The following is a 21,344-nucleotide window of genomic DNA, read 5'->3' as shown; positions in this document are numbered from 1 at the left end:
GAAAAACATATCTTCAATGAAATGGCCCCTTTTTTTGAATAGATATTTTACTGGTCGAGATATATCGACGACATCCTCTTTATCTGGGATGATAATGAGGATGTCTTACAAGAATTTCTATTGTGGCTCAACACCTGTGATCCTAATCTAAAATTCTCAGAAAAAATAAGTAACTCACAAATAGAATTTTTAGATCTAATGATTAAACACCATGAAGGACAACTGATTATGGATCTCTTCGTAAAACCTACTGCCCGAAATACACTCCTTCATTACAGTAGCTTCCATCCTACCTCTCAAAAAGATAGCATTCCCTTCAGTCAGTTCCTCAGACTGAGGAGGAATTGTACAAGACTAATTGACTTTGATGAGAAGGCTACTGTAATGAAGGAAAAATTCAAAGAACGTGGTTACCCTCACAGATTGATACGAGAATCGTACAAAAGAGCAAGGTACTACGATCGACAACATCTCCTTACAAACAACAAAAATAAACGAGATGCTAGTCTGGTTTTTGTAACCAGACATTCACTACTCAATAATCAGATTCGCCAAATTATATACTCTAATTGGCACATACTGAATGTTAATAAAACAGGTACTGAATTAATTCCAAAATCCCTTTTTGCATACAAAAAAAACAAAAACATCAAAGACCTAATAGTTAGATCAAGGATGCCAACAACTAAAAAAGACACTGGTTCAAGAAATATAATTACCGGGGCTCCGGTAACAGGAAATCATAAATGTGGTATATGCAAAATTTGCCCACAAGCAATAGAGACAAAAGAACTGAAATTTAATGGCGTATCTATTGTATTATCCTCCATGACTAATTGTAAAACTACGAACATCATTTATCTGTTAATCTGTCCCTGCAACAAGGGATATGTTGGGGAATCGTCACGTTCAGTATATACTAGAGTCACTGAACACAAATCAGCTATCCGCACTAAAAAACTAAATGCCCTGATGGTAGTTCATTATATAGAGAATGACCACAAACCGGAAGAAATAAAATGGATAGTGTTGGAAAAAATTGTGGCGAAACCTGGAGTCAATACAGATAAAATCCGTCGTAAACGCGAGGTATTTTGGATATTTACATTAGATACGGCAAAACTAGGATTAAATTCTGAAATTCCTTGGCAGCAGGCCATTGTATGAAGACAGTTGGCAAGATCAAAAGTAAAATAAGGACTAAACAATCTACTTAGATAATTGCCACTACTAAACAAACTGGAGTATGTCTGCTTTTCACTAATATATAATATGATATTAGTTGCCGTCTGACTCTAATGATGCGAACGATTCACAATAAGGCCCAAAAATATATATTCTCTTTTGATATTAAAAGAATATCGAAGTAGCAAATTACGGAAGTCTTTCTTCCCTCTCTTTTAGAGTAACAAAGTTAACATTAGAACTACAAATCAGTCCGTCTTTCATTTTCAATTCTAGCACAAACTTCATACGCAGTATCAAGATAGGTACCGTGTCAACTTAATTATACGTCATCAAACTGAGTCAATTGAAAATAGAATCAGCTGAAAGTCCTTAGCGCCATTTGTTAACACGAGGTTGACCTATAAATAGTAGGCGGTTCTCTAAACACCTTTACGCCGGCACCCATGGAAGTGTAAACCAGCAGACCCCATTAGACGAAGAATCGGTATCAGATCGAAGGTATGTCTCCTCGTTTGGCAATAGGCTATATACCAGAAACCTTTTTACATACCCTAAGACTAAGAAAGAGGTTTACTAACGTTACCCTCTTCTATTTTGTTTACTATCTAGACTCCATATCCATAACAGATTAACAAGAAAGAACACGACCTTCTCTACTAGATGTAAGGTAAAATTAGAACGAAAAGATAATAAAATGAAATAGCAAGTCTTGTTAAATTTAAGAACAGCATGGGATTCTATTATTTAATGACACTTCAGAGAACAAAAGAAATACATGGATCTCTCCAAATGATGATGCAAAATAGAAGTCTTTAACTAAAAAGGGCAAACAAAGGACGATAGATTCACTACCCAAAAAAAAGGTGGCTTCCGGCACTCTTTACTAAGGTAGGATACTAGAATGCTGTGCGTATCTATCTGTACCAAAAAGTATATCTGCTACCCCATATAGATCATGGTGCATTTAGAAGCAAAATATAGACTTTAACAAAACATCAAAGGAGAAAACCCTAAATCTCAGTAATCCTATTGATAAGTTAGGAATTACCTAATAAAATGTCTCTATTTAAAAACATCTTGGTGTTTGTTCAAAAGTACCCCGGTTCTTCTAATAATAAACGCTAAGCTGTTTTAATTTTAGGTCAGTACTTGTTTGCAAATCCGAGAAGAATATGTATTGAACCTTCGTTCCCTCTAAATCAATTTGGTGCATATTTACAGACAACGGGGGACCCTAAAATAAAGAATATCAGGTATCTCCACATAGGCGAATACTAATCTATGCCAATAAAGTTTAATTTTCTATAAAAAAGTCCTCTGGTTTTACAATAAGATCATTTGTTTTTTCAGTGTTCTATATATTTCGACAATACCGTACAGATACTAAAAGATAATCAAATTGTCTTTGGAAAAATCAAACTGTGCGCTCAACCAAAATAAGTGGAAGTGAGTAAATAAGAAGTTCTATACTAGAAATCTACTAATTCTCAGATCACTGTTTTCAGCTATATTTTTTTCTGTATATCTCTTAGATTTCATCTATCTATTGTGGTCTATGTTTTACTTTTAAAATGAGACATACAAGGAACTGTAAAAGAAATTTATGAGGTCAGGATAGGGACGATACAACTTAGAGTGCTTTGAATGAAATGTTACACACAATTGTTTTTTGATATTGTAATGAATGAGCTTAAAATACATCTTGCAAAAAAAGTGACTTAATTGCTATTGTATTTTAGATAAAAAATGTTATAATTTTTTAAATGAGCAACATTCGACCCTAGATTAATATAAATAAAATTGTCATATTGGGAGGAGCTTCGCGGGCAACCAAGATGGCCGTGTAAGCTCGGAGCTCCACGGACCCTCCGGCCCTCCGCAAATATCCTGCCGAAAATCCTGATCCACGTTAGTGGATTCCGCTTGGTGAAAGGTTGCAGACACAGGAGCTGCTTTCCGCTTTTAAATCGGTAGCTCCTAGGCGAAGTTACGTCGAGCTGAACTTCGTGCCAGTGATACGCCATTGTCTCATGGGTGGCTGCTGCTTGTACCGCCGCTCCGCATGATTGGAATGCGAAGTGGATGTCCTTGGTCCCTGCTGGCGGAGTGCTTATAGTTGCGGAGTCGCCTACTACCGGCCTGATTCATTTGCTGACTTCGCCTCTGTTTTACACATCTGCTTCCTTGTTCGGGCGGCGTAGCCCTTTATTCTCCTTGGTTCCATCATGGCCGGCAGAGGGGACCCCGACAAGACGTCGAACAGAGGTGTTCGTAGGACGATTCAGACGCAGCTGAACAAGATTGATCGATACGCTCAGCAGCGGACCTCGCCCACGGTGGTGGCCTCCTCTAAGGACCTGCAACGTGAGGGCTCGCCTGAAGGTTCTGAGCCTACTCTGGGTGACATTATGGGGGCCATCGCGGGCATTCGTTCTGACATGCAGAAACAACACGATGTCCTGACTCATAAGGTGGACACTCTGGCCGTGGATCTGAACCTGATCAGGGCTGACTTGGGGAAGACCAATGATCGGGTCAAATCCCTTGATCTCAAGACCTCCAGCCTAACTACCGACGTGTCGGACCTGCAGGCGGAGGTCCGGACCCTAAGATCGGTCAACGACCAATTTTCCAGAAGGCTGGAGGATTTTGAAGGGCGTGCTAGGCGACAGAATGTCCGTTCTGGAGGGAGTGGAGGAGGCGGCAGTGGACCTTTTTGTGGAGGACTTGGTACAGACGCATCTTGCACCCTCTGGCTTGAGCAACTTTTTCTCTGTTGAGCGCGCCCATCGGATACCGGGCGGCCCGCCGAAGTTGGGTGTTGCGCCTAGACCCATCATCGCCCGGCTCTTCAACTTTAGAGACCGGGATGTCATCCTCCAAGCTTCCAGGAGACATGGGCCGCTCAAATTACAGAACTCTGAAGTGCACTTTTACCCGGACTTCACCAGGGCCGTTCAGAGGCAGCGCCTGAGTTTCGCAGGGGTGAAACGACGCCTGATAGACATGGGTTTTAAATACTCTATGCTGTTCCCTGCTAAACTGCGGATTGAGTACGAGGGCCGAGCTCTGTTCTTTGATGTGCCGGAGAATGCGAGCGACTGGCTGGACACTTTGCCACAACGCCAGGGAGAACACGACGGACATTCCGGAGGCGCAACTGGTGGGTCCGATCTCTAGGACTGGGTACTGCTGTGCTGGATATGGCGGTTGGTGTCCCTGATGTCTGTGACTGCCAATACCAATGCTATTTCGATTCAGATAGTTTTCCTGTTTTTACATGGAGGGTGGCGGGAGGGGTTTGTGGAGATTCCTTACTCCTCTAGGGACTTTTTGTAGACTAGTTTATGGGGCGACAGGCACACTGCTGGTTGGGGGGGCTTCTTAGTCTGCTGCAGGGGTGCAGGGTGGAGGGTGGTGGTGGGGAAGTTTGTTTGTTCACCTTTCTTTCTCTCTATCTCTTAGGCAATGGGATATATATACTGATCAGTTTCGTTTACTGTTGAGGCTTGTTGGGTTTGGGTGGGGCCGGGGACACGATGATGGGGGGTAGGAAACTGCGAGACCTCAGTTGGAATGTGAACGGGTTGGGTGACCGAATCAAGAGAGGGGTTGTGATTCAACTGATTAAACGTCATATGCCTGATGTCGTCCTCCTTCAGGAGACGCATCTGGTCGGAAACACATGCAAAGCACTTAACCGTAAAGGTTACAAAATGGTGGCCCACTCGGGGTTCTCCTCGGGATCTCGGGGGGCGTGGGTTCTTGTTCGTACGTCCCTCCCGCTTGAGGTCGACGTTACTGTGATCGATGAAAGGGGGCGGTACGCCGCTGTGGCGGGTCGATGGTAGGAGCGCGCCCTGACATTACTTTCAGTTTACGTTCCCCCGGGTTTACAATCTAGCACCTCCCAGGACCTTGGTGGCGCCATTTTGAATTTGCCTGCTGGACTGCTGATAGTGGGGGGTGATTTTAATTCGGTTTGCTCCGGCTCCTTGGACCGCCATCCGCCTAGAGACCTCCGTAGCTCCCAATTGTGGTTGCCATCCTTCCTCGAGACCATGGGGCTAATAGATAGCTGGCGGCTCTTGCATCCCACGCTCTGCCATTATTCCTTCCACTCAGGCGCCCATGGTAGTCTTTCTAGGATCGACTATGTACTTACGTTGGCTGCACACGCGCCCGCTGTTTCTGAGGCCCGTTTTTTGGCACAGGGTATTTCTGATCATTCCCCGCTGTGGGTCTCTTTTGACTTTGACGTCGTCATGTCGGACCGACCGGCGGTTGTTAACCCGTGGTGTTTCCGCAATCCCAAGACTCGCAACCTCTTAGCCAAGGCCATCGACCTCTATTTTACTGAAAATGAGGGATCGGTTGCGTCGGCCGCGACTCTATGGGAGGCGTTTAAGACGGTTTTGAGGGGTGAGGCTTTCGCCCTTATAGCGGAGGCCCGTAGAGTCAGAGATGCTGATTTAGTACGCATCGAGGAGGAGATCATGGAGCTTGACTCCCAGTTGGAGACGGAGCCTGATCCCGCTCTTCTGCACGACCTCTCCCTCAAACAGTCGGAGTACCGCGACCTTGCTACAAACGCTGCCCTTGTTCTAGCTAAGGAACAGCAGGGCCGGATATACGACGTCGGCGATAAGGCCGGGAAGTTGCTGGCCTGGCTGGACAGAAGAGAAATGGCTAGCTGTGTTGTACCCGAGATAATGGGGGAGGACGGAGTTGTCGTCACTGATCCAAGTGCCATTGCCGAGTCCTTCGCTGATTATTTTCGAGGCGTATACACCTCTGTTTAGGACCGGTCTGAGACCGATTCGGCGGTGTTTCTTTTGGCTGTCGATCTCCCGTGCCTTTCGGACGAGGAGCGCGACGACCTGGATAGAGACGTCTCTGTGGATGAGGTCGCCCTTGCGATCCGCTCATTGAGATCGGGCAAGGCACCTGGTCCCAATGGTATCCCGGTTGAGCTATATAAGATCAGGCCGGATGTGGTCTCCCCACACCTGCGTAACATGTTCCTAGAAGCGGGGGAAAATGGCCTACTTCCCCTGGACCAGAGGTTGGCCACCATAGTGGTCATCCATAAGGAAGGGAAGCCGAGAGACTTGTGTCGGTCCTACCGTCCCATTTCTCTCCTTAATGCGGAGCCTAAGATCCTCGCCAAGATGCTCGCTAATCGACTGATTGGTGTTATCGGCGACTTAGTGCATCCGGACCAGTCGGGCTTTATTCCACACCGCAACACTGCCCTTAACTTGCGTAGACTCCACGGCGCCCTGGCCAGGGCCCACACCCTGGAGGAGCCGGCAATCCTTGCGTCCTTGGATGCCACGATGGCCTTTGACTCTCTCGAATGGAGCTACCTCTGGGCGGTGTTGGCGAGGCTCGGTTTTGGCCCAGTGTTTGTGGGATGGGTTAAGCTTTTGTATGCTGACCCACTGGCTGACGTTGCTGTTAATGGCCGCGTCTCGGCGTCTTTTGCCCTTCATAGAGGTACCAGACAGGGTTGCCCCTTGTCGCCACTTTTGTTTGCGCTCGCTCTTGAGCCGCTTGCAGCCCTGTTACGTACCCACCCGAATCTGCATGGGATAAGCTGGGCCCCTGGCTTCGAGGACAGAGTCTCTCTCTATGCGGATGACATTCTGCTTTACCTCACCTCCCCCTGCAAGTCACTCATTGTGGCATGTGATGTACTCAGACTTTTTGGTCGATATTCTGGCCTTGTTATTAACTGGGCCAAGTCTTCCCTGTACGTACTGAAAGGGGACACACCGCGCCTCCCTAGAGGCTGCAACATCCAGGTGGCCAGCCAGGGCTTTAAATACTTGGGGATTTATATCTCTGGTAATGCGAAAGCGCGCTATGAGCACAATTTGCTTCCCCCTCTTCTGCGCCTCCGGCGTGACGTGGAGGGTTGGCGCAAACTTCCGCTTTCTTTACTCGGGCGCGCGGCATTATTTAAGATGATGTCTTTGCCCAGGTTCCTGTACGCCCTGCAGAATTCTCAAGATCCGGTCCCCGCCCGTTACTTCCGGGAGATTGAAGGCCTCCAACGTGCTCTACTCTGGGACGGCCGACCCCGCGTCGCCATCACGAAGCTCACGCTTCCGTGGTACGACGGGGGTATAGCACTACCAGATGTGCGCAGATATTACTGGGCCTCCCAATTGGCGGCTATCAATCACGGCTTTTATGGTCCGGAAAATAACCCTGGATATGCAATGGATAAGTGGCTCTTGAGTGGTGGCAATTACTACAGGGCGCTGTATTCAAGGTCTCTGGACAGGCGGATGTCGGGTCCAACGAAAACTGCGGTCCATATTTGGCGGACGATTACCAAGGCGCAGGGCTGGCAAGGCAGGCTGACAAGGTTCACCCCATTGTATGATTCGGATATTTTGGGCAGGTTATGGCACACCAAGGGGTTTGATAAATGGGACCTCATAGGTATCTCCAGGGTGGATGATATGGTATCGAACGGGGAGATCAAGACCTTCTCCCAGATGCAGGCTGAGTATCAGCTGGGTAACTCGGAGTCTTTCCGGTACGCCCAGTTGCGCCACGCACTGCTCTCTGCTAAACCTGCAGAAGGGGCGATTCCAGAGAGCTCCCCGTTGGAGGACAGGGTATTGGATGGCCATATGCCTGACAGTGCCATCTCACTGTCGTATAAGAAGCTCATTAATGTTCGTACTGACCTCCTCCTGGGCGTGCGGGATCAGTGGGTGCGTGACGGTCTGGAAATTGATGATGAGGACTGGCAGGGTGCAGTTTCTTCCCCTAAGGAAGTCGCCATTTCCGCTCGTCTTCGGCTGGTACAGCTAAAAATTTTGCACAGGGTGTACGTGACTGGCCCCCGGCTTGTTCATATGGGCTACTCGACTGATGGGCTTTGTCGCCGCGGCTGCGGCGCCCTTGCCACGTTTATGCACATTCTTTGGGAATGCCCCGCCATTGCCTCCTACTGGAGACGTGTGCTTAGGATTATGGATGAAGTGACTGGGGTGGTGATGGCGGCGGAAGCTAGGAGGTGCCTCCTCAACATTTGGGAACAGACCGATCACAATGTGGCTCAGACGCAGTGGGTGACCCTTGGCAACATGGTGGCCAAACGCGATATCGCGCAGAAATGGGGGGCTTCGGCAGCTCCCATGGTGGTGCAATGGAAAGCCAACATGGATTGGTGTATGTTCAGGGAAAAGACGGTCTATATTGCCAGGGGCAAGCCCAAGAAGTGGTTGAAAGTGTGGGGGGCCTGGAATGCTTACAGGGGAGATATTTGTGTGCCCCCGGAACCTGTCTCTTTGGAGGAACATTTGTCGCCATAACCTGTGACACCAACTGTGACATGTTATAATATTGTATCCTGTCTCCTCTTCTTCCCCCCTTCTCTCCTGTTCTGATCTCCTGTATCTGTGATTGTGTACCCGCTACTCCCCCTGCCCCACTGCCAACGCTTTACTGGTTTCTTCTACTCCATTGCCATTCTTTCTGCGCCTTCTGGCGTCTTCTTCTTTTTCTTCTTCTACGTTCCTTTTATGAAAATATAAAATCAACCTTCATTGTACTGATACATTTATTCTTGCGCTATTGCTCTCCTGATTCTACATGCTGCCTTGCCTCCGGGATGTTAGGCTGAATAGCTGTGTGCACTTTTCTAAATAAAGGTTTTAAAAATTAAAAAAAAAAAAAAAAAAAAAATTGTCATGAAGATGGATTTTTTCGACCTTGCTAAAAATGCCTAGACAGTATATATAATGAAATATATATCATTGTTTTCCAAATATTTATATTTGTATTCTATGTATTTTTTCACCTCTCTCTATGTAGGTTTATGTTACACACCAGTCTATATGTAATATACGAATGACGGTCACCTGACGAAGGCCCTTTGGCCGAAACGCGTTGTGTTCCATTCTACCGCATTGCCTTCTTCAATATTTTCCACCGACTGAATATATCGTATAGCACGTTTTTTTCTTTTGCATTGTTATTGATATTGTTTAGTTTTTGTCAGTATGTGCATTATATGTTATTGAATGTTAAATTATATGAAGTACATGTGTCTTTTATAAACTAAGCGAGATAAAAAAGATAAAGATTTTTCCTTCAAAAAAATAACAAAAGTTAAGAAACAGAAATAAAATAATCAAATATTTTTGATACATTACTGTCTCAGCAAATTATTATTATCCGCTACATAGCATGTGATATGAGGTCGATATAAGGGCGATATAATTATCATTAGTTTGCTACATATTGTCTTTTTCCCTAAATGTGTTTATGTATTCCCTACGAATAGCAAACTAAATAGAATGTAGGGGTCCCCATTTTTTCCATACACACAGAGTCAATCATGACAGACACTCCTTTGACCTCATTGGTTCCAAATCTTACGTCAAATGACACAGTTAAGTGTGGTGCTGCCAATTGAAGTGCGTTTATCAATTGTTGCATTTCTGGAGTTGAATTCACCACTTTTCCCACCAGAGCAACTCCCTCTACTGGTGGGATTAGTCTTTTAAACCTGTGCTGATCTTGGGTTTTTTAAGACAGTCTTTCACAAAATGCCCGGAGACTCCACAATACAGACACAAATTGTTGGCTCGCCTTTTCTCCTTCTCCTCTTTGGACAATGGACCTCTGATTGACCCAATCTGCATCGGTTCCTCTCCGGACCCATTGTCTGCTCTTGAATGTTCCGTTTTAGCGCAGTCTAACCTGGGAAAATAGGTTCGAAAATCTTTCTTCTTCTCAGACTTCCTTTCCGAGAGTCTGTGTTCGAGTTGCAGCACTAAATCAATCAATTCTGATATCTCTCGAGGTCTCCTTGGAATCTGTGCCAGGGCATCTTTCAACTCATCCCTCAGACCACAATCGAATATAGCGGAGCGTTTACTTTCTGGCCACTCCGTTTCGACAATTAGCTTATTAAACTGAGCAATGTACGCAATTAACTCATGGTTGCCTTGCTTCAGATCCAATAATTTGTTATCTGTGGCCTGTTCTGCAGTTCTTCTGTCAAAAATTCATAAAAACTCTTCTTTAAACACATCAAAACTATATAGGGCAGGGTCATCACGAGATATCAAAGGCATAGACCAAGCGGCCGCATCACCGCTCATGTAGGACAGGATGAACACAACCATCACCCTATCCTCCTTAAATACCACTGGTCTGCACAAAAAATGTAGCGAGCACTGCGTCAAGAATATTTGGGCTTTATGAGGGTCCTCCCCAAACCTCTCTGGATTGGCTAATGGAACCACTGGGGCTACAGAGTGAACTACTTGAGTTGCGACCTCTACAGCTGAACCCTGAACAGATGCCGAGGAACTTCCTGCCAACAGCTCCTCCATTCTGGTCCTAATTATATGATTCTCTTGTTGGGACCTTTTCTCTTCTCTCAAAACCCTATTATCTTCAACTGACTGGGTTAACTGACTTTGCAACCTATCCAGAATCCCTGCCAGAGTTTTTAGATCAAACCCTTCCGCCATCGTGGCTTGGATGGAAAAGACTGGCACTTTAATCTGTCAGAAGGCTCACACCTGGCCCATCGAAGCCGACGATGCTCCCAATGCCCTCCCCACCTCAGGTGCCTCCCTGAATAACTCCTGGTGACCTCTGAAGCAGGAGGGAAAGGGGAAGTGGATAAAGAGAGAGAGAGACTGCCTGGTCGATGACCGCGGTTCTCTGGTCTCCGGTGTCAGCTATTCTGTGTTGTCACTCTGCACCTGCATAAACGACAAACCTTAGAACACACTCTCCACAGTTTAAATTCTAACGTTTTCTAAATACCACAATTATTACCTTTATGACCTGGGCTTAAGCTTCTCTATCATGGATAGCTGCATGTGATTGTTTGTACTTGGTCTAAAGCCTGTCGCAGCATCTGTAAGCACACATTATCGTTAATTCTAATGTCTAAATGGAATTACCTCTAAACTCAATTTATATAAAAGAAACTCACCCTAATGTTCGATATTAGTTGTAGTGGAATTTCAACCCTGGACTCTCAATTAGGTAGACATAATCTCAATTGAAATAGAAGTTCCCAAAAAGGAGTGTCGGTAATTAGCGCTATTTACATTTAGGATAACGAATATGCTAACTTGTGAAGTCTTATGCTCCGTTGCAGAAAGTCTATAATTGTTTGCCAACTAAACAATGTCCAAGAAATACCTGGTAAATGCGCACGCCACACAGCAACCCAGGCAACTAGTTTTCTCTTCTCCTTAGCTGAAGACGTTGAATGTACCAGTTGCTCCCACATTGCGCATGCGGTACTGCTTCAAGAAGAAACTTGCGGCTCCCCAAAACAAACACGTTTTTTATTCCAAAACCAGAACCAAAATACCTCAGAATTACGGACTTCAAAATATCACGCACGCAGCACGGTGCGGTCAGTTGAAGTGCGTAGGTTAGAGGTAATCAGCGGCTTTTATCTGTCCTGAAGTCGCGCGACTTCAACCACTAGACCGCTGACACTGACCCACCGTCAATTGCTCTTTGGCATCCTTGTTGCTTTGAGTTGATAAGCAATTGCATACACTGTCTGAACATAAGTCTTGAGACAATATGGTTCTTCCTCCAGCGCGAATACGTCTTTGCATATCTACATCTGTGGGGCTTTTCAGGCGCCCTATTGGTCACACTGGTCACTGACCCCAGGATCATGACACTATATGGGGGGTAGCAATCAACGGGGGACAGAGTAGCTCCGGTTGCACATGGCCACCACTCCAGCACGTCGCAGTGTCCTGCTAAACCAATGTCGTAGCGGGAGCTCCTATGCTCCAGCCCACGCACCGATGTCCAACCTCGTCGCCTGTCTAGGTGGCAGTCCTCGATGACCAAAAGGAGCCCTCTCAATGTTGGCAAGTCCCAAAATAGGTCAGAGTGTGAGGGTCACACTGCCCGAGTCAATACTCGCGGGCCAGGATGTATCTAAACCCCCAGTCAAACGCCAGGGTCTCGGAGGTCCTACTCGGGCTCTCCGGAAGGGCAGCCGGTTGATTGCTATGTTCTCTCCAGTCGCGCCAAAGCCCCCGGGTCCAGAAGAGCACCCAAGTCAGAAACTGACGCTCTAGCTGTTATGCCACTGGTTGGTTGTGCTACTGGCAAAGATGCAGGAGCACTGCACCGTACCTCTCACGCGGCAGGCCTCAGTTGTCGGCCTCACCAGGCCCCTCTCGCCTCCGCTGGGCAATCCAGACCCGTCCGTGCCGCCTCCAGCAACTGCAAACTAGACCCGCCGCGTGGGCCTCACAATGAGGGCGCCCCCCTCCTGCCGCTGCTCCTAGTAGAAAGCGGTACAAAAGGGGGTGGTGATGGACGGAGCATCTGAACCAATCAAACACTCATACCCAGTCAACAGATCTGGGTTTAATCCATCACCGTTCTTTAGCCCACTCTGCCACCCCAGTTCAGACATGGCCATATACAAATCAGTCTGACCCTGTGCCTCATGGAAACAGTCCAGCCCGAACTGCCAAGCCATGCCTTCTCTGGACCAGAAACAAGCATCCTAGGACCGGTTTCTGGCATTACAGCCGTCTTCAGCCAGGCTTGCTTGAATCCAGTGACAAAGTGAGCAAGGGACTCACGTCTGAGCATACCCTGCCAACTTATGGCAAACAAAGCGGTACAAAAGTGGGTGGTGATGGACGGAGCATCTGAACCAATCAAACACACACCCAGTCAACAGATCTGGCTGATGAGGATTATGAATCCGAAACCGGTCCCAGGATGCTTATTTCCGGTCCAGGGAAGACATGGCTTGGCAGTTCCGGCTGGACTGTTCCCATGAGGCACAGGGTCAGACTGATTTGCATATGGCCATGTCTGAACTGGGGTGGCTGAGTGAGATAAAGAATGGTGATGGATTAAACCCAGATCTGTTGACTGGAGGTGAGTGTTTGATTTGCTCAAACGCTCCGTCCATAATCCCCTTTTGTTTCGCTCCTAGTAGAAAGGCAGGCCCCGACCACTGTCGCTATGGTCCACTACACGCTGACAAATCTTGCAGGGGACCACACAATATCACAGATAAGCCGCTCCAACGATGCCCAGCCACTTAGCCGCCACTAGGCTCCTCTCACCTTTCCTGTCGTACCAGGCCCGTCCGCTCCACTGTCCACCTCTTCGGGCAGGCCGGGACCGCCACCCGCGCCCCAGGGCCCTCTAGTCCACAACGCCGCCGGATCGCACACCTTAGGGGTACAAGCCACAGCCCCCACAGCGCAGCGGAAGTCCGGCGCGTCCCATTCTCTCCAGCACACCAAGCAGTCACCTCAGCGACCCTGCATCCCTGAGTTGGGCGGCTATCTTAGCACGACCGGGAAATCAGCATTCCGGCAGCCAGGGCACCAACCTCCAACAGCCGCGACCTCCTCCGGACTGCCGGGACTCACCGGGGCGATCTCCGATCGCAGCTGTGTCCCCCGCCTCCTTCAGCGCTCCGCTGTCAGGCTTCTCCCGCAGGACCTCAGGCGCAGGCGGGAGCCACCATTTTATCGCTGCCGCCGATAGCCCTCAGGCAGCCAGCTGAGATGGCAGGATCCTAACCGGGGGGGGGCACCACTGCCAGGGTCCGGCATCACCACCACCTCAGCCGCGACCCGCCAGGGCAGTCAGGAGCCGTCTCGATGCCTCCCGCTCCCTCCAAAAGCCGCCACCGTCAGTAGCGTCCCGGCAGCTTCAGCTCAGCCACCTCCGGGCTTGGGCGCCGAAACCAGGTGTCAACTCGTCCGTCAGAGCATCCGAGGAGCAGGTAGGAATCGCCAAGTGCTTCTGAGGCAAAATCCGCCGGGAGGGACACGCTGGACAGTGCTGTGTAGGGAAGGCTCCGGTCACGGGCAGGAGCGGCGAGCAGAAACATCCTACTCGTCCGCCATCTTGGACACGCCTAAAGGTAAACTTTTAATGACCTGAGAAACATCTTCTACAGTAAACGGGAAGTCCAAATAATCTTTGTGCCTTTGGCTGAACCAGAGCAGCTCTAGGGAATAGAGGAAGGACTGCATGCTCTACGGGCATGTCTCTTGGGTAGCAGTATAGAGTCTCGAATAGAACGAGGAGAATTCATCCAGGATACCCGCCTTTCCCCTAAAGACAGCTCCATGCGTGCCAGTTAGTTCAGGAATGTAAGCAGTGGATCGAGGGGCCCTGATCATACTCACAAACGTCCTTCCTAGCCTATCAGCCTCTCCATAGCGCCGCGCCTCAGCATATTTCCCAAGGAACGTAACCTCACGCTGTGCTTCCTCCTCAAAGCTGAGCAGTCTGGCCTTTCAAAGAGGCAACGTGGGAGAGTCGCCGGAGGAATAATATTCTGTTTCTAGTCCCCTGATTTGAGTCTCCAAGGAGGCAAGTGAAGCCGGAACGGCCTTTAACACCCCAGTTGGAGAGCGATACACTTACCCCTAATGAGCACCTTAAATGAATCTTGTGAAAGTGGATCGGGCACTACTAGTTTTTTTGGCGCCGTTTCGAATGTTTGTCGTGCTCCAGAGATACTCTCCCTACCCAGGAGTGTGTAACATATAGTCTTGAGGTTGCAGTCCCAAGAGCTCTTGGGCTGTCTCACTGTGCACAGACTTGATGTGCTAAATGAATGAATCTGCACGATTTATTCTTCTTATTTACGTCCTTTATTTCCAATTGTTTCATGTAGTGTTTTCTTCACACTAATATAATGCTTCTTGCATGACTGTGATACATTCAACTACAATATCCATAATGCATTGTTCTCCTTTCTTAGTTCATGTTACAATTCTCCCAATGCATTTCGGCACGTTGTGCCTTCATCAGGGGATACCTAAACAAAAGATACATTTCTTTTAATACTGAGAAAACTTGTCGATTTATATGCCACCACCTTAATGCAAGTATTAGTACCAGTGAGCTGGCTTCGCTACTCGACTCAAGTGCAGTATTATTTGTGTGTTTTTTATTAAATCGAACCTGCGTGTTAAACAGTTCCCCAATACAAAACTTGGAAATCACGTGTGGAACGCGCTGATTGTGAATCATTAGTCTTTACATATGGCCACTGTTCTAATAGACGTGCTATTTCCATGCGCTCTCTGCATACGCTCGCGCTGAATGCTAGCCCAGCTAGTTTTTAGTTAACGTGACATGCTGTCGTCTCTGCGTGTGTGAAATATATTACAGAACGCGCTTACTGAGTCCTCTATAGGGCCACTTTCTCCGGTTCTCCTTTTCTTCGTGGTCGAATAACGCTGCTACTACTCTAAGCTGCTACGTCGCGCGTGACACGTCTGATGTTAATTAACTCTCACGGGTCACTTTTAAAGGGGCCTTGCGTTTCGCGTCAATACTGCTATGTGTGTGTAAAGTTAAATGTGGAAAAAAAACGCAGGCCCCTTTAAAAGTGGCCCTGACCTTTGCCCTGACCTTTGCCAAAAAGTGTGAAAGGTGACAAAAAAGAAAAGAAAAACACTTAATAAAGAACCTACAGATTTTGTTGCTCCTGGGGCTGGTAGTTGCCAAAAGGGACTTGGCTCGAGCTTGGAAGGACGTGAGGGCCCCCCCCCTGAGTGCATGGAGAGCCAGAATGGACTTTTGTATGGGTCTGGAGCGACCGATCTTTGAAGCACGAGGGTGCCCCCGCAAACATTTTAAGGTGTGGAAAAGGTGGGCTGATTATAGGGGGTTGACACTAGACCCTCCGGCAGAATTGGAGGAAGATCTTTAGTCTTCTGATGTATACAAGTCCTTGTATTACGCCACGACTGCCATGTCACGATTAAACACCAAAGCTAATTGTACACACGTGCACGGGGTTAGGGTGGGGCACAGGGAAGGGTGTGGGAGGGTTGGGTAGTTGGGGTTGGTAGGGGTAGGGGCGGGTAGAGTGGGTAGGGGCGGGTATAGCTATGTTCTCTTATAAATGCTTTCTCTTGACTCCTTGATTGGACGTTTGGTCCTGTGCTGTAACTGTACCAAAATGCTTGGTGGTGTTCTCCTGATTGTGGGGAGCCACGCGTATTACTTGCCCGATCCTATGAATAAAATTTGTTGTGAAAAAAAAAAAAAACCTGGAGGGGGGCAATAAAGTTTTAATGTTACTGCTTTTTTTTTTAAAGAACAAATTATTTTTCACTTCCGTCTGCATGCAGGCTACGCCTGCCTCCCTGGGAAAAAAGGGTAAGGAGAACCAAAGAGCACTGGTAGGCATCTTTTATTCTTTTCAATGATACAGTGCAACAGAATGCTGTTCTTAAAGGGGTAGGCCATTGTAGGAATAAAAACAGTTTTCTTTACCTAGTATTGTATCACTAACAATAGACAACAAGCATTGCAGAATACTTTTTAGTGTGATAATGTCTATTTGGGTTTTGAAAATTACTCTAACATCATTTACGGGCTGGCCCCTTTTAAGACTCTCAGATTGTACTTAGATGCAAAAGGCAAAACTGGCAATCACATACTGGCAGCTTGACCTGTTCTATAGGATAATTAAGGGGTATCCAAACCTGGTTGCTGCCATAGGCTGTCTTCTTGAGCTTTCCTCAGCGTCTCCTCTGTAATAGTTACTGCCACTGCATCATCTGGATTTTCCTTGTAGTGGCTCTCAGCGCCCATTGGCAGGCTCTTTCCCGCTTCCAGCGCCATAACCTGATGAAGAAGGTCCTCCTTCTCCATGTACAGTGACTCAGTGCCATACCTAGGGACAGGAAAACAAACTGATCATTCTGGTGGGGAAGTGTTGAGGGGTGGCAGCAGAAAACATGGGGATGGCCGTCAGGGAAGAAATATTGAATACCAATTAATGGCGATCTTACATATGGCATTTTATAAATGAGAGGAAAGAACTAAATTATAAGAGGGGTACTTTAGCTAAGGGACGTTGAGGGACAGTAGACACCAAGTGACCTCAATAATGGACTTGTTACTTAAAATGCTTTGGACAATCTTGGGGAAAGGAATGTGAGAACCTCAAGAATGGGGCTAATATGTGGATGGCAGGACTTCGGACAATAGGAATTAAATGATACCATCCATACGAGGATGAGAGCCAACAGGTATGGGATGAGCTAAGGGCTTGTAGAAGGAGGGCCAATAAAAGCAATAAGTTCTACAAAAGAAGCGTAACCGTCAACAGAAATGGGATGATGACAGGAATAGAGTGGTAGCGGTCTGCTGCAAAGAGTGTTTTCATACTTGCCATTACGATAGTCAAAAGATAGGGGGTCATCTCTGGGATGGGAGATAATGGCCAGAACTCTGAGGGGCCTGGGCTCCCTTCATCACAGGTGCTTTTAGAGTGAAGAATCATTTGAAATTAATAGATGTGTCAATATTATAAGTGAAGCTGTGCTTCTCCTAAGTAGTTTACTCATTCGTGCAAGTCATTGTGGGCTATGTAATGCTTTCAAAACATTGTCATTTCACAAATTAAACTTACCAATGTTCTAATGTTTTTGTAGTAACGCACTATTACATTAGATAAAAAAAAGATACACAAATTTCAAAGCACATTGTAATCAAAGGAAAGTGGCATTTTGGCCTTCATCCTGTGCCTATGGTGAAAAACCCAGGTTCCAGTGCAACAAGAATATATCTTTCGAGCCTCAAGTGTTGTAATCAAGATTCCTATTCGCGTATATGTTGCCCTACGAAGTGGAAACCTTATTTGGTTATCTCCCAAAGACTAGATGCTCTGATGATCCTCGTACCAATGCAGAGGTGCTGCTGTGGCCACATCAGAACCTCTCTTCCCTTTCATATTGTGCAGAAATGCATTGAATTTTAAGATCAAATGTACTGTACACCAAGCATTTTATGAACAATGTCCAATTTTCTTCAAATGGAAATAAATCACAATCTGCACTTTGAACAGGCAATCCATTTTAGTGCTCCATCCAAAGATTCTTTAAACTAAATAGCATCTACTCTCACAGCTGCCATTTCACCAAACATATACTGCTGAATGCACTTCCACCTGACCTTACAAACGCACAAGACAAGATTAAATTCAGGAAAAATCTATAAACCCAACACTTTCCCAACTAAAGTCTACAGTTTGCACTGCTCTTCTTGTTGATTTATTTAGGTCTCCTTGCAGTGGTAACACGCCCCTGGGTGTCAAAGAGCTGAAGTAAAATGTATCATCATAAACAAATGCTCATGGTCATCCAAAATATTGCTGTCTTCAGTGACTCAAGTTATGTGCTGTCACAATCAAGTCTACATGTGCCATGACATCTGTAAAATAAAGTAATTAGTTTTAAGTTTACTATCATTTACGTCATAATAATTTCACCCGTCAAACTGTCATATGCACAAAAATATGGTTCCTTTTTAGGTCTGCCGAAGACAACACCCGTTCCTTAAAAAAAAATGTTTTAACTCTTAAAAAGGGGCTTCTACCCCGCCCATTACTCACTATTGGTTGGCTCCATTATCACTCTTATTATCTTCTTTTTTATTGGTGAGCATGTGTCAATGTGTGTTAGCTTCACTTCGTCTACGAATGTTTGTTTTCCTCCCTAAAAGGTGGACCAAGTAATGATTGATTTCTTTTGTAGGGTTCTTCTGTGCTGCTTGCAATCGGATTGTGATACTTAGTTTTTAGTGTGCTTTTTCTTGCAAGACATCTTGAAACCATTAAAGTTGAAGCTCATAATTCCTAGTATTTCCCAGAGCTAAAAGCAAAGAACTAGCAATAACGAAACTTGGTTCCAACTGACCAGTGTCCAAAACATACATTTTGGTCTCCTGTCACTTTTATTGATGATGAAGCTATAAACATACTCCCTTCATATTAGACTGATTGTATAGAGATTGTATTTTTCAGAATTAACATTTGGACCTGTCACATTTAATTTCAGATGTATATGTTTTTCCTTTTACTTGCACCTCCTACTTCCCTCCTGCCTCTCAAATTGCTGCCTGCCCCTCCACACCCTTGTATATTGCTGCTTATCCGGTCCACCCCACCCTTGTTGTTGCTTGCCCTGTTCGCCGCCCACCTCATCCTCCTTCCCCTTGGTTGCTTGCCCCCTCCCATCGCACCAGGAAAAAAGAACCCAAAAGTCACACCAACGGGTCTCAAGATGCTACAAACATGCAGACAGTGCTGCACTCCCTGTTCTCCAAGGCCTTTTTGGCGCAGTCTGCGTGTGGGACAAGAACAGCAAACTTCAGCTCGGAGGAAAGATAATTAAATAAGTAAATTTTTCCTTGAATGCTTGTTTTGTAATTGTGAGTTTTAGACATCACAGCCAATACATGATCCTTCTTGCTTTTGAGAACTTCAGACTGCTTTAAGTAGACTGAAGCCTTCACAAGCATTTATGGATTCCAAGCATCATTTAGGTTTGTTATTATTGTTTAATTTTTGTTTTGCGCAGAACCTTCCAGCCTTTTGCTCACATTTCCTAGCCCCAATAAAAAAAATGGGTATTTTATTTTTTTGTTGGTTAGATTTAGAGACAAAGTATTCTTTTCATTTGTTCCTGAAAAGTTTTTTTGTGAAGGGTGAGAATTGCCTCATACAAGAAAAACAGATCATTGCCCCACATAATTAGCGATGGCCGTGTCAGAGAGCTTTTTTTAAAATAACTTTCTGCCATGCTGTTTAGCGGCTGTCCTGCTGTACAACCTTGCTAACAGACATTGGCAAATCCAATAGCTCTTGCATAGACAAAATGTATTTGCTTTGCCAATGCTTTATTTCTCTTCAGCATGTTAATTATTATTATTTTTTAAATAGACCCTCTCCAAACCTGAACTTGTAAATTCATAGTCGTCATGTTTGGGAGAGTTCAATAAATGTTATTTTATTTGGTTAATATGTATGTATTTTAAGTCTTCAAACAGTTAGAAAAGTAGCTCGGGGAGGGAGTTTGAAAAGATGTGATGTGAGCAGTATTGGAAGGTAAGCTGTTTTTAGTTTCTGCCTGTATTCCACCAGATGCCCATTTTTTGCTCTCACCTAGTAGACTACTATATAGGCCATCTGCTATCTGCTGAGAAGGGTATTGTTGGTTGACAGTGGGCTTGGTGCATGTCCATTGCTTATCATTGGCTGACTTAATTGTCACTCATTTGCTTACTTCCTATTCATTAGTGTATATGGGTTTCACCTCCTCTTCTTGTTCGTCCCTCCCCTGGAGCATGGACACATTACTGTGTCTTTACATTACTCGCTTTTTCAAGCACTACTTTTTTCTTTTTGTTTAAAGTGCTCTATCAGATTGCATGGGTTTTCCAGCTGTCTTCCAAGTGTACTTCTCTTACTCTCTCCAGACTGCTCTCTCTTGCCTGGGTGCATCTCTTCACTCACACCCTCTGTGATTCCCTTGCCCCATTGTGCTCCCCTGGACCATACTGCTTTCTCCCCATATGCCTTTACCCTCCCCCACCTACTAATGTGTTCTCTCTCGCCCCAGTTTACTTTTCTCCAGCACCCTCAGCACTCCATGTTGATCACCCCTGTGCCCTCTGTGTTGCTTTCAGACCTCAGTGGTGCATCTACCCCCTCCTCACCATGCTTCCTCCACCTGTTTTGTTTCCCTCTTCCTGCTTGGCCCCTAGGGTGCTTCTGTGACCCGCCACCCGCTTTCCCCCAAAAATGCTTTTATTTCTTTTTTTTTCCTTTTTATGAGCCAACCATAGTTGGATTGGTGAGTAAAAAGAAAAAAGAGGCTGCGTCAGCTTGCAGCAATGAGAATGCGTGAGGCTTCAAAATTATGTAATAGTCTTTTTATTTTATTTTATTTAGCCATGCACAGCAATGGGGGATGCTGTCCGGCATTACTAAAACAAATTGACAAAGCCAATAGGTCTCAAAAGTGAGACCTACTGGCTATGCCAAACCTTGATTGAGACTGAGCGATCACTACATTGTTCTACATGCTGTCTAGCCTCCCTTCAAGAGGTCAGCATAATGTGTGTAAGTGCTCTTGCTCGCGTTCAGATATCTGCTTTTGTACTTCATAAATATCTGAGAAAATAACTTTGACTCGGGGTACGGTACTCTACGGTTCATGAGTATCTAGCATCCGAAGGTGAAATCGACAGGAACGATATGCTGTCCGGAAGAATTTGCTGCTTGCAGCTACACAGGCAAAAGCAGCAGTATATAGCTGCAAAGAGTGTTTGAGGAGATGTGGACC

General features: G+C 46.0%; 1 protein-coding gene across 6 annotated transcripts in view; it reads right to left on the bottom strand.

The window, feature by feature from the left end:
- The window catches only part of LOC147702075 (uncharacterized), a 91,469-nt gene that overhangs the window by 33,598 nt on the left and 36,527 nt on the right, over positions 1–21,344 (bottom strand). For all 6 annotated transcript variants that reach the window (XM_086930695.1, XM_086930691.1, XM_086930692.1 and 3 more), the window contains exon 3: positions 16,698–16,888. In XM_086930695.1, coding sequence (XP_086786821.1) covers positions 16,698–16,888 — 191 coding nt within the window. The remainder of the gene's footprint in view (positions 1–16,697; positions 16,889–21,344) is intronic.

The sequence above is a fragment of the Lissotriton vulgaris genome, chromosome 7 (assembly GCF_964263255.1).
Source record: "Lissotriton vulgaris chromosome 7, aLisVul1.2, whole genome shotgun sequence".
NCBI lineage: Eukaryota > Metazoa > Chordata > Amphibia > Caudata > Salamandridae > Lissotriton > Lissotriton vulgaris.
The sequence above is the reverse complement of the archived record's forward strand: the minus strand, read 5'-3'. Positions and strand labels throughout refer to the sequence as shown.